The following is an 18731-nucleotide window of genomic DNA, read 5'->3' on the forward strand; positions in this document are numbered from 1 at the left end:
CACCGCCACCATACCCGTCCTCTTCTGGGTAATATTTTATTAAAAGGCTAGAGGCATTACAAATCAAATTAATTGACAGGCATGGAAAGTATGGAAGCATTTAGTGCACATTGGAACAATGTAAATTAAACACAACCACCTGTCGCTGCTATTAGGAGGGCGGCACGCTTCCTCATGTCTTCTTCGTACTTTTTAATTAAAGTGGCTATGAAAAATAAAATTCTCTAGCAGTTTCCGAGATCAGTGCGAAGACTGTCGGCAAGTCCGGGCCGACACCGGGCGATGCTTGGGCTTCCCACGTGGGCCAAATCTTTGGCATTACAGGAGCCATCGACGCTTTCCGCAGCGTAAGTCTGTGTCCCACGTCATGCTCCCCAGAAGCAGGCCGGGACGACTGGAAGTGAAAGCCCAGGACCTGCCATTCCGGCCTGTGGAAGGGAAAGGGCTGAACTTGGGAGGCGATTGTGCTTTCTTCTTCAACACATCTGCCTGTTGACCAAGCTTGTCAGAGAAGATTGAACAGCTTGGAAACTGTCAGGACGACACTCCTTTCCGCACAGATGACGGAACAGGCAGCTTGACAAGGGATCCTAGATCAGGCCACCACCGGCCGCTCCAGCGGCTCAAGTATTCCCTTGACTGGGAGCAAAGGCTGCTGCCAAGTCTCAGTGAGGGACGACGTGGTTGTAGTAGCCAAGTCCCAAGGAACGGGGAAGAAGGGAGGGCACTGAGCCTCGAGCTTACAACTCTTTCGTGGAGGGGGAGAGGTGGCCTGGAACACCGGTCTTTGTGGCATTCCAGTGGGGGGCTCAGACCGCTGTGGACCTGCCCTTGCTATGCCCGCTGTGTTTGGGCTGTTGCTCCCCTCCCCGGTGGCTCATGGCAATGATACTGGTGCCCCTCTGCAGGGCAGCAGCGACAACACACATATGCAGAGGGCAATGCCTGGACATGCTAGGCCTCTGACGCTTGCTTGTGGGCTTCAGCTGAGCCTTCTCCATGGCCGTCCGTAAGGGAAGAGAGCGTTGAAGAAGCCCAGCTGTGGAAGGAAAGAGAAGGTGGTCAAGGTCTACATGGAGAAAAACATCCTGTGATTGTCTCTTAGAGCAAACCTCAGTGAAATGAAAAAGCTCTTGTGCAAAAAACCCTTTTAGATGAAGTTCCTCACATACAATGTGGGCAAAAGGGGACAACCCCAGAAAATTCTTCCTAGGTCAAAAATGGCTGGGAAGGGCAAATGCCATCTGTCAGCAGGTGTTATCACTAACACATTTCATAGATCTTGCCTCCAAACCTTGAAGACAAGGAAAATTTAATATAGTAAGGAGGGAGAGGTTCCAGGGTTTGTACAAATGTACACATATCAAAAAGGCAGAACCGCCTTGGCCTTCCACCCCATGCCAAAATCTACATTCAGAATAAATCATAATAAAGTGCATGACATAGAGCCGAGATCGGGTGAGGTCCCTCAGCATTCTCTACAAGGTATGCCTGGCTTGGACCACAGACAGACACTTCTGGCTCATCCTGTCCACTCCAATAAGCACAGAAGGGCTGTGTGGAGCTGGTTTCAGCAGCTTGTTGGGCCCAATCATACGGAACATCTTTAGGCGGCTGCACAGGGATCAGGGAAACAACAAACCCAGCAATGCCAAAACGACATCTGTATGGTAGTGGCAACGTAGCAGCTATGGTTCCTAACGAATTCTGGCCCATTATGTGTATACCTCAGTTCACGTTGTAAAGACCTTCTTGCACACTGCATTTTAGTATCCAATGGTCTGAAATAGGAATCAGCAAACTTATTTTTGAATAAACACACAAGTAATGTTCCCTCTTGTTGAGTATCCAGGTTGATGGCAATTGGATGACCTCTGCTCAAATGTGTGTTGGTGCAGAACTATAAAGGTGTAGAACCCGAGAACACTGAAGCCATTGAGAAGCAAACCCCACCCATGATCATTCCTTGGGAACTGCAAGCATTCTTCTGGTCTCAGTTGCTTATAACTCTTATTCTTTTGCTATCTTTCTCTCTAACCTGAAGTCTAGAAGTGGGCTTTTGGTAGAAAAAGAAGATGGCCGAATTCACTTGGGTACGACATCCGTAAGTGGACTTACCATCTGTAGGAATAGTACTGATTAGTTTTTGCAAGTCTGTTTATTACTACTCACTCCTCTCACTCTGAAACCCTATTTTAGAACCAACTAAGGCCTCTGCTGTGACGATTAAACACTTTTTTGCGATAAATCTCTCGATAATGGCTTATCTTGACCCCCACCCCGCATTAACAGAAACAATAGAGAGCATCCAAGCTTCCGGGACTCTATTAAATGGTCACTTTGTTTGTACATACTGAGAAGTGGACAAGCTTCTTGAAGTGTTAAGAAACAACGTGCTCTCTCGACTATCCCTGTCCCCTTGGTTGACCGCCCAGGATGGTGATGCAGTACATCATATTTACACTCATAATTATGCATCTTCAGGGAGGGTAAATTCCATTGAATTTGAATAGCAATAGTTAACTTTGCTCAAAAACCCTCCCGGCCCCCCTGGGAGAAATATTAGACGGCGTCCTTCTTTGTTGCATTCTTAGTAGGTGATCGAGAGATGGGCATCGACGGGGAGTGTGACCTTGTTGGTGCTTTTGGACATCTCACGGCTTTTGAACCATTGACACGGTAACCTCGGAACGCCTGAGGGACTGGTATCGGGGGCCGTGCTCCAGTGCTCCGTCTTACCTCCTTGCAGTTCCAGATGGTGAAGCTGGGGGCACTTGCTCCTCTAAGAGAACTGACATCTGGTCCCGTCAAGGAGCGATGCTGTCCCCATGCTGTTCACATTTACATGAACCGCTGGGAAGATAATCCGGAGACATGGTGCGCGGTGGTTATCAGTATGCTGAGTGACACCCAATATGCTTCTCGTATGTCTCTGACGATACAGGGACTAAGATGGCACTCTCCTCTGAATGCCTGCCTGGAGTAGGTAATGGGCTGGATGAGGAAACAAACGCAGAAAACGGAAGTACTTGTGATAGGTTCTTTGGGTCTAAGGAAGGAAATTTTGCCAACCTGTCCGTGACGGGGTCACACTTCCCTGAAGGACGAGTTCCGCAGATTAGTGTACTTCTGGACTCGTCCTTGCATTGACACTCAGGTAGATGCGACGGCCAGAAGTGCTTGCTATCAACTTTGGTTGATACACAAACTGCAACCCTACCTGGGGCCAAAGGGACCTTGAAACAGTGGTACATGCTCTGGTTTCTGTATGCGTCACATGGGGCTAACTTGTATCAGTCGGAAGCTTCAGTTAGTACAATATGGCAGCCAGATTGGTCACAAGTGTATCTAGGTTTGTACCATATAACACCTATCTTGAAGATCTTCATTGGCTTCCTATTCGCTTCCGGGCATAGTACAAGGTTGGTTATCACCTATAAGCCCTACATGGCTTGGGCCCGAGTGACTTGAGGGACCGCAACTCCCTGTATGTCCACCCGCACACTCAGAACATCTGATAAGAACTTATTGGAAACACCATCTTCCAAATATTTTTCCTCACCCAAAAGCCTTTACTCTAATGGCCCCCGCGATCTGGAATAGCCTACCGTATGTACAGCCTGTGTAATTTACAGCACTTTATAAATAAAGGTTAATAAAATAATAAATACCTGAGGAGCTCCGTCTCATGACCTCCTGGAACATTTAAAAAAGACTTAAAACGGTACTCTTTTGTCACTCCCCCCCCCCCCCACCGAAGAATGAAGACCAATATCCCTCGCTGACCACGATATCTGCTGCCCTGGATGCGGATGTTTGAGGATTCTTGTACTTGTGTATTGATGAGTGTTGATGTAAATTTTTATGTTTTTATAAGAGTGTTTAATGTTATGATTTAATAGTCTGTAACCCTGCTCGATCCACTGGGAAGGCAGGGAAACACAAAATAATAATAATTATTATTATTATAATTATTATTATTACAATAGCATGGGAACTGATACTCAACAAACTAGATACATAATTGGCCCTGATGTGCATTGGGATTTGATGATCATTGGGACCAATGCACAATGGGAACCATGCATGGGACTGAGGTGCAACAGGAAACTCTTGCCAGTGTCCTAGTATGTTTTCTTTGGCAATTCACTAATAGGTGCTTAGCCCCTCTGCTATGTAACTAAGTACAGTAAAGTTATGCAAAGTAGACTTCAATAGAGAATTCTGGCTGATGATTCTCAGCTAACTGCCAGAGAACATGGGAGCAACCACCTTTCTGATATACACAAATTGCAGTCCTACTTGCACTAGCATTCGGAGATTCTAAACCCTCACTGCAAACATGAATGTGCCCCCTCCCTCTTCGTGGGATTGCTCCCAATCAGCTATCTCACCTTGTATAGTACATAGGATGAGTGTGCGCGCAGGAGTCAATCAGAATGGTAAGATGATGATCCGAGAGGAACCCCTGCTGGTCCTCCCTTGGCCGTGCAGTGACGTTGACACCTGCCGAGAGAAAGGAAGTACGGCTAGGCCTGATACTAATCTAAGCCACTATGGAGCCAAGTATGGTCTTGCTAATTGGAAGAGACCACATAAAAGCCTTAATCTGTTTTGTATCTTGAGGACATCTACTGGCAACACTGTTAGTCAGAAAGTTAAATCAGTTTCTCTACACAGACTAAGGGTTCTTGGACAAGAACGAAGTAGTTGTCCATGCTTCCTGGCTAGGCTGTAGAGGCACAGCTGGCTGGCGTGTCCAGCTGTTGTTAAATCAGAACACTGAGCTACAAGGACCTTGGCAATAGAGGCTGCAAGGCAATTATAAGAAGAACCCTTTGCATCACACTAAAGGCCCATCTCTGTAACACATATCATTTTTCCTACTGCAGCCAATGGGAAATCCATGGGAAACCAGAGAGGGCCACAGCACACATTCCCCCCACAACACACACACACACTCCTGCTCACCAGGGGGGGAGGCCAGTTCAAGGGTGGGCAACTACAAAAATGTCAGTGATCCTGCCAGTTTCCCCAAATTTGGCCAACATATGGCCAAATAAAATATAATAATAAATAATAATATAATAATAAATATAATAAGCCAAATTAGAGGCCAAAAAAAAAGGCAAATAATCTGTCCTCCATGAATTTGACTCATGGCCTTTAAAAGCTATCTAAATCGTACATCTTGTGGTAGTGACTCTATCATTTAACTGTAAATGGTGGCCCAAATATCTCCCTGTTGCGCTTCATTGGACAACATGAGTCATCTAGATCAGGAAAATGTCTCCCTATCCACTTTTTTCACATCACATCATTTATGCACTTTGATATCCTGCCCCCCATACATTATTACCCTTCTTTCAATACCAAATAGCCCTAGATATTGTAATGTTTCCTTTTAGGAAATTGAATCAATCTACCTGTGGTGTGGTCTCCCTCTTTTCCCTACTGCCTTTTGCTTTCCAGAATAGTGTTGTTTCTAATCAGACAAGTAGTCTTACAATTATCCCAATAGGATAGCCTCAGTTTAGTCATTCTGTCTTTCAGTGAAGTTCAGCATTTTGTCCTTTGGAACCCTTTTATTTGTCTTTTTGGCAGTCTATTGCACCCTTAAGAGACTGAGCCCTTCCTCCATGGCAACCACTGCCATCTCCCATCATGGAGAAAGAGGGGGGATTGGGGATTGGAAAGGGGCTAATGTCAAATTTTTAAATTGTATTCTGTATACACTTTGATTCCTGTAACCCGCCCGGATTCTTTGTGATTGGGCAGGCTATAAATAAATTATTATTATTATTATTATTATTATTATTATTATTATTATTATACATCTCCTCCATCACCACATTTCAAATAGGTTCTCTTCCTGTCAGGCTTCTTCATTGTCTAGCATTCACAACCATCCAAAGCAGTGGTTCCCAACCTGTTGGTCGGGACCCCCTTTGGGGGTCGAATGACCCTTTCATGGGGGTCGCCTAAGACCATTGGAAAACACCTATTTAATTACAGTTATGAAGTACCAACGAAAATAATTTCATGGGTTTGGGTTACCACAACATGAGGAACTGTATTAAAGGGTCGCGGCATTAGGAAGGTTGGGAACCACTGATCCAAAGAGAGTGGAAATACTATGATATGGATGTTTCTGACTTTGACACTACTAATTTTTTAAACCTACTAGTATATTGCTACTACTGCTGCTGATGCTACTACGCATCATCACCATTTTATCATCCTACTACTATTAGTAATATTTTACTACTAATCGTTATCTAATTTATCTCATTTGATTTTCATCTTATCTTACTATTACCAATTACTAATGAACGCTCACCTTCAGGCTGACAGAGGGCTGCTCCTCAGGTTGGATGTGGTAAGGTACTTTCTGTACACGATAGACCGCTTCACACTGGATGATGTGAGGATGATTCTCTTTCTGTAACAGCAAAAAGTGAAGAAAAGACAGATTAAGGGATTGCTTCACAAAGAGCCCAGGACAGACAACTATGTTTGAGGTGAGCAGACTCTAAAGAGTCTTAGTGTAGCATCTAACACATCTCTCTCACCCCATTTTTCACCAAAGTTTCACCTTTTTTCATTTTCACTTTGAAACTTGAAAAAAAGAAGTGAATCATGCCACCCATGGCATCTTCCATTCCTTTTAGTACCAGATGTTACTACCATTACTTGAGAACAAGTGAGAGACTAGCAGGCAAACCAAGTATATGTGTGAATTGACAGGATGTGTCTGAGCATGAGATAGAAACTGTGTGTGTGTATACGTGTGTAAATTACTGTCACCCTATATGCTCTCTCATTCATTTTATTTCCTAAGAATCTAAAGAATGAGAAACAAGAAGATATTGGAGAGAAGGAGAATCTTAGAAAAAAAAATATCTGGGATCAAACTCACAACCTTGTGGTTGCAGTACCACCACTGAACCACTGAACAACCACACCACCAGGGCCCCAAAGATTTGAAAACAGATCTTTTAACATAATCTCATGTGGACCAAAGTTAGAGAAGAAGGAAGCCAGGAAAGTGGAGAAAAGAAGGTGCTCCCCAGGGGCTCATTCCCACTAAACATTCATAGCACAATGGTCCCACTTTAATTGCCATGGCAGCATTCTATGAAATCTTGGGATTGACAGTCAAAGGAGGAGCCTTCATAACCCTCAGCTAGGGTGCTCCTCTGTTGCCTCCAACCAAACTACAAACCCCAGAATTCCACAGGAGATAGCCAGGATAGCTAAAGTGGAACCATAATGCTATAGTTGTGTAGTGTGAATGGGCCCCCCATGGATGAGCTGATAGACAACTCAGGGCAATACTCCCTCTACTATGAATGCCAGGAGTGTGTGTGTGTGTGTGTGTGTGTGTGTGTGTGTGTGTGTGTGTGAATGTATGTATGAATGTATGTATGCAGGATCTCTCTATCTCTCCCTCCCTCTCCCTCTGACTTTAATACACACAATGCCCAAATGGTTTCTTCATTCCAGTATTAAGCTTGCAAATTTTTTAAAAAAACTGACGGTAAGCAATCATCAGTCAGGATTTGAGCTACCTGCTGGAAGCTCTTGGACCAGACACGAAAGTAGAGGCGCAAACTGATGCTTTCCTGCCGTTGTAGTGCCCCTGTGTGGCAGCGTACCTGGAAACATTCCCCCTCTTTACATTCCTGCAATTGCAAGAAGGAACAGCAGACATTAAAGTGAGTTACACAATCGGTGACAGCACCTTCTTCAAAGAATGGCTGTGAGCACATCAACTGACTGAACCAGTGTATGCACTGCAGAGTAACAACCAGATCAGCTGACTAGGCTTAAATTTTGCTTGTCCTGGATTGCCTTGACCAAGCCATTCCCTCTAAGGAAAATAAGTATTTGATCTGGAAACAAGCTGAAGGACTTTACACAATACTGCATTTGGAAAATGGTTATATAAAATACATAACAACAGTGTGAAATTATTATGCAAGCAAAAGCTGTGGAAGAAGGGAAATGTGTCTTCCTCAACTTGGTGCCCTCCAGAAACATTGGATCAGTGCTACTTAAAGTAGTGGTTTGTGGACCAGTGCCGGTCTACAAAGCCGTCAGGTGATAATCTATGAACAGTTCTGTGAGAGGAAGAAACAGCTGTAACAAAAGGGGGGAGAATTGGTATTATCACATCATATAGTTTAGAAGCACTGTTTTAAACTGCCACTCCTATCATCCACCACCTAGGGTGACCAACTGGGAAAGACTGCACCAGAAACAGGTATGGCAGGGAGTGATCCCAGTGTAGGCTTACCAGACTGAAGCCATGCCCTCCAGATCCACTAATCCATCCTCCATCTTGCTTTTGGACATAGTGCTGTTCTTGCCAAGGAAAAGATGTTGGAGGTGGGTCCAACTAAATATCCAGAGAAAGAAAGGGCAGGGGAGAGAGAATGCACATTATTTATAACACCCTTCTAAATGAATTCTCAACAGTTAGTGTCTAGTTTACTACCTGCCCTGCCTAGTCATACTTTCTTTAGTCTTTTGCAGAACTTGTAAGAGTTATTTTTTTATTCTTTCCCATTTGTGATATATTAAAAACATGTTACCACTTTTCTCTGTTTGGACTCAAGACATCTAAATGTTGCATTAATTATCTGGATAATATTTGCCCAAGCCAAGCAGGGCTCTTTCTTTGAATACCAGCTTTTTAGATGGAACTTAGGTAGACACAAAGGGGCAAGGCCCTCTCAGTGGCAGACCTGCTTCTCAAACCTCCCTCCCTGGATGGAAAGAAAAGTACCTCAGAATGACTGACCTACAAAACGTTGAGAAAACAACAGTCCAAGACTAAAATCAAGACAAGAAATATCAATGGATGAGATAGAGTGCCAATGATTCACTTATAGACAGCTCTATGAAAAAAGTAAACTAAGTTGATTATCAAACTAGAAGGCATTGAAAATAAGAATACCTAACTAGACTATGGAATACTTACAAAAGACAACCATCTGAGCACTAAGCTATACAAAGGTATATTGAAATATGAAATGGAAGAAGAAGCAATTAAAGAATGTGTAATCAAATGGATGCAAAACATTGGACACGCAATCCAAGTTGGCCATTGGGAAAAATCTTGGAATATAAATTTAACAGTTACATTGTGCAATGATTTAAAAGAAAATTATTATAAAATGCTCCACAGGTGGTACATGATCCTGACGAAATTGGCTAAAACAACAAAAAGCAAGAATAAGAAATGTTGGAAAAGCAAGGAGCAATGTGGAACTTTCTGCCGCGTATGGTGGTCATATAAGAAAGACAAGAAATACCAGATAAGAAGACAAGTATTAAAATACTAAACACAGAAATGAAGCCAAAATTTAACTCACTAAACACAACAAATAAAAAACATAAAAAAATGTTATTACACATGATCACTGTAGCAAGGATTGTTTACACAAAGAACTGAAAAATCCAAACTATATCAACATATGACAAGCGGTTGATTAAATTGATGGACATGATGCAAATGGAGAAATTAATTACCATTATTTTAAAAAAAAACTCACTGAAGGTATCTAAGGAACAGTGGAGATTAGTTACACATTACTGGAAAGAGAGGTGGGAAGATAAGACTATTATAATAAACTGAACACCTTGGTTTACTAAATTCAATACTTCTGTAAAAAGAAATAGGAAGATTTGCAATAGGCAGTAGAGATATGGTTTATACATAGTTAGAAAGAGGCTTGATATAAATAAAATTTAGCAAAAAAGGGTGCCTTAGTGGAAGAATTATAATACAGGGAAGACTGGACTAAGCAATATTTATACTGTATTAATATCCTTCTTCCCCATTTTTAAGCCTTTCTTTTGTTTCTGTTCGTTCCCTGATAATATTTTCTTTGGTTTAATAAAAAATAATTTAAAAAAGGGAAAAGCCCTTCAGAAGATGGAGATAAAGTGGGAGATTACAAGAGTTCTTCTCCCTCTACCTAGTTTGTTATAGAGACTGGCACCCCATCATCTGCTTTATATGTTAGGCAAAGACACAGACACACACAAACTATCTGACCTGCAATCTGCAAACTGAAGCATTTGACTGAATCTGTTTTGCACTTGTACTCTGCATAGTGACAGCATATGCCTCTCTTGGCTGGCCCATCTGGCCTCCCTTTTTAGTAACATCAGCTTCTACAATGAAGATGTTAGGTGGCGTGAACGACCATTGAAAATCCAGGGTCTACACCTACACACACACTCACACACTATTGTGTGGAGATTTTCAATTTTCAAAAACTCAAAATATCCTCTGGAGGTATGTGTGGATGGGCACTTTTCCATATTTTGTCCCCTTCATCAGGGGTATCACCAAGGGTGCGGGCTACATCAGGTGACACCCTGAAGGGGGGGGTGACACCACTGCTCCCCAAACATCTGCTCTTTGGCAGAAATAGGCTGTGGCATTCTCCTACGTCCCTTTAAAACACTGGAGCTCAGTGGAAGAGACGGTGGGAGCAGGGTGAGGCTCAATTTTTTTAAAATGAATATTAAATTTAATTAGTTTTAATTAAAATTTTATTTTCTAAAAAAATTATTCAAAACACATTATTAAGTATTCTATATGGTGTGGTATGGAGGAAGGTCAATGAAGAGTGGGTGTCACTATGAGTTATTACATTGGGTGATGCCAACCTTAATGACGCCACTGTCCTCCATCTGTTTCAGACTTACAAGAGGCCTTCCCCCGAATCATTAAGTGACCATAAGGCACATGAGACATAATAAATTAGATTCTTCCCAAATATTTCTGGGGAATCAAGGAACTTCAAGGTCTGGAGCCCTTGGGCCATGCTTTCCTTAACCTTGATGTTCTGTCTTTCAGGTGTGACAAGACACTTTTATTCTGGTCAAACCTTGTAGATCCTTCTATTGGAACTGGAACAAGACCCCCATGAATATGGAAAAACTGCAAATAACAAAAACACCATGTTTTTGCCTGGGAGGACACCTCTCTAGGAATCTCTAGGTCCTCCTCCAATGCAACTCTGTGGTTAATGTCCAACAGACACTGACCATAGAACTGCACTGAAGGAGCTACAAATGCCTAGTAGAGTAGTCTCTCTAGGAATCTCTAGGTCTTTCAGTGCAAATTTTAGTTAAAGTTGACCATAGAGTTGCACTGGAGCATGTAGATATTCCTAGAAAGAACATATTAATCAAATCCGCAAATATCAAATCCACAAATGTGGAGTGATAACTGTATTACATTTTTAAAAACAAAAACTGTCAATTAATTCTTCCTGAGGAGCTACTGCTACACTAATGAACAGCAATTAGTATCGCCTTTCTGCTAAGAATGGGAGAAAGGAGAAACTTTCATCATCAAAACACAATTTTTAGCAGTCTCTTCCTTTGGCAATCAACCACTCTTTTAAAGAACAAACCCTACCCATTCCTTTGCTTTGGTGACCACATATTCTTTGGTTATTTTGTTGATCTCTTCAAGTTCTATGCTGTCCTTTCTGAGATCTGGTGACCAAAACTGCACAATGTCGCAGGTATGGTCACCTCATAGCTTGGTATAAAAGCATTGAGATACTGACAGTTTTATTTTCAATTTCATTTGTAATGATCCCACACAGGCAATTCATCCTTCTCACAAGAGATATACATTGGACCAGGGAACAGATATGCTATGTGTGTGACTAACTGCATACTAAAACATACACAATATCTGTATCTAAATAATGAAGCACGTTACAAAAATGGCAACAAGTATGTGGGTAAAAGATAAAAAAGGGCTTAAGAAGGGGCAAAGCACGGGGGTTCTGCCAATGAAGTTATTGTCCTCTTCCTCAGCATGTGTTACTCAGGGCCTGATCGCTTTTCAAAAGAAAGATGAAAGGCAGTGACACAGAAGCAGCTTTTGGCTTACTGTCCCACATGCCTACAAAGCACTTCTGCTCTACTGACAAGGAAGATGATGCTTGAAAAATCCATTTGGCAAAAGCTATGCATCTATGACTGGCTCTCTCTGGAGGGAGAATGGAAATACTATGACATTGTGTAGGAGGGTAAGCCAGAAGCAACTTCTGTGCTTTTCATCTTTCTTTTGAAATACGATAAGGCCCTAAATGTTCTTGCTTGTCTTATCCTTGGTATCAGAGGCTGAGCTCCATCCCCAAAACTCACATCCCCTGCAATCCTCCCATCCCACTTCCTTCCCACTCCTTTCCCATCTTTTACCTGCAAGCGTGATGGGTTGATAGGATGGCTGGAGGTACAATTTGCCTGCACCATGTAGCGTGTGACGTACATCACAGGTCGCCCTTGCATTTGGAGCGGACAGCTGATGTCCAAGATTCCCTCACTGATGGCACTTGGTCCGTCATTTACAAACTGCGGGGAAAAAATAAGAGGGGAGGGGGAAATAATCAGTGGAACATAGGAATATGCATCAGATCAGGTCATACTTTGGCCCACTTTGTTTAGTGTTCAAAGGGATCTTGTAGCACCTATAAGATAAAATGAGTGAAAGATTTTGTAGCATAAGCTTTCATAGACTTGGTCTGTTCCTCAGATGCACAGAATGAATTGGGGCTCATCTCAGAAAGTAGGCTCAAGTCTAAGAAAGCTCATGCCAAGCTGGCCCCCTCCCTGCTTTCTTTTCACTGGAAGGCAAAAGACATTTTTATTCAAACAGAATTTTATTATATAATCATATCAGGAAGGCTTTTATAAAGGGTGTTATGTTTTTTAAACTTTTTAAAAAAATCTAGGTATGTTTTTTAAACGTTTGTATGTTTTATGTCATTTTATACTGTCCTTGGCTAGGTCACTTTAATTGTTTTTAAATTTTTAATGTGATTTTAAACACTTTTATCTATGAGTCGCCTTAGGTCCCTTTCTGGGAGAAAGCTGGCATAGAAATGAAATAAACAAATAAAATATTGAGCATGGGGAAGTTTTCCCATCATGTGTTTTTTTTAGATCTTTCAAATGGCAGATGACAGGAGCCCAAACCTGGGATCATTTGCATGCAAAATATGTCATCTGTTTCTAAACCTTAGCTTTGCTTTCATATAGGTGTGTCTGAGAGAAAAACTATTTGTAAGAACATGAGATGCTGTCTGTGCTACAACTATGCAAGAACAAGACAGGAAGAAAAATGCCTACACAGACAGTAGTATTGGCCACAGAATTCAGAATATTTTTTGTGGTTCTGAAAAAGAATCAAAACTTTCAGCCATTATAAACTATAAACATATGATAGGCTTCTGAAAGCAAGAGTAACCCTGCCCGCAGACAAACTGTGACCCCGCCACAGCTTCACCTTCTCAACTCATCACACTAACCTCATAGACATGGCACACACCGGGGCCCACATCTTGTTCTCGGTGCATTGATCGACCTGGGACCCAGCCAGAGCCGGGAAGGGACACGGCGTCAGGCATAGATGCTCTGTTGGAAAGGAAGACAAAGCAGTTTAGGTGGGAAATAAAATCCTTCCAGACACCGAGAGCCGGTGTGGTGTAGTGGTTTGAGCTTTGGACTCAATGCATAGGGAATGGCAACAAATTTCTGTTATTTTGCTACAACTGTTTCTTTCTTTTCCAGAAACTATTTGGAGATTAGTGGCTGATGGCTTGGGGACCAGTACTGGTCCAGAAACCACTACTTTCAGTAGCTTAAAGTCACCCCATTATTATGAAGATTCCCCACTATTTGACTAGCAAGGGACACTAATAGCCCCCTTCCATCAAAATGTGTCACAAATGTGCAAGAATTGCTTGGAGAGGCATGACTGGAGTATAATGTAATAATAATAAAATAATAACATTTATTTCTATACCGCTATTCCTATACAGATCACAGCGGTTTACAACATAGAAGTACAATAAAAACAATAATACAATAATAAGGCAACTTCCTGGGAGTAAGGAACATTTAATTTAATTTACCTTTTAATAATTCTCAATTTGGTATTAAAAATCTGTGACATCCTGACTTCAGGCTAACCTAAAGCCAAAATTGTCTGGTCTTGTTTACTGAAAGGCTTACAAGATGATGGAATTTTGTCTCTATGGTATGTTATAATTAAAGTTTACTTGGGTTGGAGTTGCTTCAATTAGACAAGAGCTTATTATCTGCTTAGGAGGCATTCTTCTACAGTAGATGTCCTGTCTGGAGACGACTGTTGGTTGGGCAACCAAGGCTTTTCTGGGGAATCTACTGGACTTTGAAGTCGGCACTGTTTAGTAGAGTTCATGAAGACTGATACGAGAGATGCTTCTCTTAATACTTTTGAACTGTGATTTCAACTTTTGACCTGCTGTTTAAACAGTAGACTATGTGTACATTTCTTGTTTAAGAGTTAGCTAACTACTTAAGAGGATTTGCTAATCACTGTGCTCCCAGTTGCCTGTTTTCTGTTCAAAGCTCACATATTTAACCTAAAACCTGACTTGTGTATTCCAGTACCCAGATATAAGCTCTCATGTAAAACTGTTCATTGTCTTCTTTGGAGCTTAAGTCTCCAAACAAAGTTGGCTTGTCTGCATCATCTAAAGTTATTCTCTGAATGCCTTTTTGCATTTCCACAAGGAGGGAGCGCTAGAACTGCAAGCCTGGAAGTTCCTGCACTAGCCTTGCCCAATCCAGTGACTTCCAAATGTGTTGGACTACATCCTCCATTATCTCTAGTAGGGGCTTTGTGAGGTACTTAAAAGATTTGGGCCCCAGTTGTACAAAAAAATTATTTGTCTGTAAGCCACAATAAGGGTTTGGAGACACAAAAGCGTCAAGAAGTGTCATCCCACTTCATTATTAGGATCTGACAAGAACTTTAATTCTAAGCTTCATTGCCATATGGGAAGGAGAAGGTGTTGGTGAACAAAGCAGAAGGGGCAGTTTAACTCTTTCAAAGCCAATTGAACTTGGAAAAACCCAAAAATCCCCATCCAAAATGTCTTTCTGCATGATAATGAAATTTGTTGGGGGTGGTGGTGGAAGGAAAGACTTCAATGGGCTACTACTGATTTACTCTGAGCCAATGGCTTCTCAGTATTTTGGCTTAATTAATGTGAGTAGATGCACATAGGAAATTGTAATGAGTTTTTAGCAGTGTGTACAAATGTGCTGATTTCCAGAGGTAACACTGATCTATGATACAAGTATGTTATATTCACTCAAGTGAGTGAGCCTTTGAGCCATACATGAGTCCTGGAACTTCTCAGTACAACAGAACTAAATTTAAAATGCAGCTAGATATAAATGCGATAACTTTTGAGCATTGCCTTTCGATGGCTCTAAGCAGCCACACACTGCTGTTATGCATCTAGAAGGACAAGGCAAAGATTCCCACACTCTCTTTAGAAAAATGATTACGGGAGACAGGCCTTCTTTCGGCTACCCCCCAGAGGGCTTTTTCTGTTGTTGCCTCCAGATTATGGAACGACCTGCCAGACGAGATCCATCAGTTGACATCTTTAGACAGCTTTAAAAAGGCTGTCAAGACGGATCTCTTCCGGCAGGCCTTTCCAGAATAGATAACCCTGGCCTCAGGAACCCTCTTCTCTCGAGAGTCTTCAAGGTCTTCCCTTTCAAATTCAAGTAGAATGCTACCGTAGTTTATTGTTTTGTTCTGTTTTGTTTTGTAATAATGTGTATGTGTTGATGTTGTTTTAATTTGTTGGTTTTAATTATAATTGATTTAATAATTTTTAAGGGGGGGAGGGAAGTAGATGTTAGATGCATAATGTATTGTATTTTATTGCTGTTAGCTGCCCTGATTGACCTCAAAGGGGCGGGATATAAATACATTTTATTATTATTATTATTATTATTATTATTTAAAGAGTGCACGACTGCAAAATAAACAGTAAAATCGATATAATTACAAAAACGTGTGGAATGTGGTTACAGTTATTTAGTTCGCTATTTCAGGTCATATTTTTGTAATACAAAATACACTTTGGTTTGGTTGTGACTGCTGTTCTTCCGTATTATTTTAGTTTCTTCAAGGAATGCCAGGCACCATTGCTAAGAGAGACTGGAGTTCTTCCTTAACTCCACTTTTACTGTATACATCATGTGAATTTGGTTTGGAATGAGGCCCACTGTCTATGCTAATTTGGACAGGTAAGTCATTACAAGATGATGTTCTCTTAGATATATACCTCTGAAAGAGGCAACTGGTGGAGATGGTGCCTACCTGCCATGACACCAAGGCTGTCTCATACCAGAGGTAACATTTCAGTGGGAATCTGGGAGCAAAGACTCACATAGGGGTGAAAAAGGCTGCTCTGAAGGGGTTGCTTTAAGCTGCCCTTTCTGAAGGTGGATTGGGGCTGTGGCAACTACACACTGTGGACTAAATCTAACTTTTTGCCAGCTGAAAAAGAAGTGGCAAACAGATGCTCCTTTTTGCACTGGCAAAAAGCTGGCTTTTCCTCCCACTGCAGCTAGAGGCCAGTTTTAAGGTGCTTCAGTGGCATATGGCATATAAATACCATACTGCTGGAGTGCCTGGAAGCTGGCCCACCTCCGGGCAGCCGGGCGACTTGAAGGTGGCTTCCAGGCATCCTGGAGATGTGTGTTGTCTGTATGCCATGCTCCCAAGACACCTGGAAGTAGGCCTTTTATGCCTGTCTGTTTCACACCATAGTCAATGCAATCTCCCTGCAACATTGGACATTTTCAGGAACGTGAATGGCAGAATGGATAGTGTGAGCAGTAAACCATGTTGATTTATTTATTAGTTTGGGAGCCAGTGTGGTGTAGTGGTTTGAGTGTTGGACTATGACTCTGGAGACCAAGGTTCAAATCCCTGCTTGGCCATGGAATCCCACTGGGGGGGCTTGGGCAAATCATACCCTCTCAGCCTTAGAGGAAGGCAAAAGGCAAAGCCCCTCTGAACAAATCTTGCCAAGAAAACTCTGTGATAGGTTCACCTTAGGGTCACCATAAGTCAGAAGTGACTTGAAGGCACACAACAAAACAATAGCCTGCATTTTCTACATGTTGTATATGATTCTCTTTCTCCCCATTTAACAAGTTTGTTGAGCTGAGAGAGGATAAGAAAGAGAATTGGTCCAAGGTAACCCAATGATTTCCAAGGCTTGAATTTGAATCTCCCAAATCCCATTCCAACCCTCTAACCACTACACCACATTGGCCTTTCCACTACACAGTTAGGTCTGAGAAGCAAGCCAATTGCTTAAATAGGAGCATGTAACCTGACTCCTTCAACACACAAAAATTTGTCTTTGTGATTAGGACACTGGTCATTTTTATATTGGCAATATTTTCTAAGAGGTTCTCTCCTATCTATATTGTACTTGTCCCCAGCTGGAGAAATTTCAAGTTTCTTTATCATGGTAAATACCATCTCCCACCACATGGGAGTGCACTTAGTTTTTTAAAAAGTCTTAAACAATGTCTAATTATGTCAAGTACAAAAGTGGAAAGACATTAGGATTTCCAGACTCTCATGATCCAGCCAATACAAAGTGCAAACAGCTGTGTGGTCTGTGAATCCCTGATTGATGGTGCCAACTGTCCATTGGATTGCACATTATTGCTAATTGCCCCTCATTCCTCAGCACCCTCAAATATGGTCAGAAACACTGTTTCTCTCTTGATTTACCAAGCTCCTATGGGGATGAAGAAGTAAGTCCAATCAGTAAAGCCAAGCATCTGGTATTTTGTCTTTATCACTGTTTCCAATATTATCTTGCCAATGCAGACACTGAAGACCTGTTTCTTGGATCTGGTTCAAACACATACATTCCTTGGGCTGCAATGGCAGCAACAACAAGCAGTGATTTGTATGTGGAAACAAGGGATTGTAGTTCATTCCCCTTGGAAGCTGATTTTATTGTTTGAGATACAGTGACTGAAAGATGGTGATTGAAAAAAAGGAGTTTAGTGCACAGCTAAAAAAAACCCTGGCTAACCTTTGCTGGTTTGAATCCTAATTTGGGCTGCATCTGGATATTATCACACTCAAAATGATGCAGATGCTGCTGGCTGGGTGCAGCCAGGGTAACTTCCAGCTAGAAGCCACACTCAACTGGCCAGTTTGCAAAGCTGGGAGCTTCCCGATTTTGAAAAGAGGCTGGCTGAGCACGGCTTCTAGCCGGAAGTTACCTGGGCTGCACCCGGCCAGCGGCATTGGCAGCATTTTGAGTATGATAATATCCAGAAGCAGCCCAAATTAGGATTCAAACCAGCAATGGTAAGCCGGGTTTTTTTAGCTGTGCACCAAATTCCAAAGTGTGGTTGTTGAAAAAGATAAAGGCCTGAAGTAATAGGTTTTTGAAAAAGATAAAACAGGTTGTTGAAAAAGATAAAGGCCTGAAATATTAGGAAAACTTTCTTTTTAATGTTTGATTTTTTTTCTTTTTAAATAATATTTTGCTTAAATCCATAGGTGCTTTATTCAAAGCAGCTCCTAAGATTTAGAAGACATTTCATGCCTCATGTGTGTGCGCGTGCATGCATGTGTCTGCAAGTGAATCAGAGATTAACAGTGCAGTCCTATGCAATTCTAAGCAGAAATAAACCAGATGGAGTTGAATGGGACCTACTCCCAAGTAAATATGAATGTGGAAAGGATTTGCTAAAGCAACACTGGAGACTAAATTGGGAGGGGGAAATTTTTAACAAAATTGCTTTTTTTCAAATTACCGGGTCAATTTCAGAATTTTTGGTGTAATCAACCTTTCTCTAAAGCC

At 41.8% G+C, this 18731-nt stretch overlaps 1 protein-coding gene across 1 annotated transcript in view; it reads right to left on the reverse strand.

Moving 5' to 3' along the window:
* Positions 1-4449: 4449 nt before the first annotated feature.
* The window catches only part of ITGA5 (integrin subunit alpha 5), a 96213-nt gene continuing 81931 nt past the window's right edge, over positions 4450-18731 (reverse strand). The window contains 7 exon segments of the mRNA XM_042449767.1: positions 4450-4506; positions 6341-6442; positions 7572-7685; positions 8300-8401; positions 10067-10185; positions 12241-12393; positions 13350-13455. Coding sequence (XP_042305701.1) covers positions 6343-6442; positions 7572-7685; positions 8300-8401; positions 10067-10185; positions 12241-12393; positions 13350-13455 — 694 coding nt within the window. The 3' untranslated portion in view covers positions 4450-4506; positions 6341-6342.

The sequence above is a fragment of the Sceloporus undulatus genome, chromosome 2, assembly GCF_019175285.1.
Source record: "Sceloporus undulatus isolate JIND9_A2432 ecotype Alabama chromosome 2, SceUnd_v1.1, whole genome shotgun sequence".
NCBI classification, from domain to species: Eukaryota; Metazoa; Chordata; class Lepidosauria; order Squamata; family Phrynosomatidae; genus Sceloporus; species Sceloporus undulatus.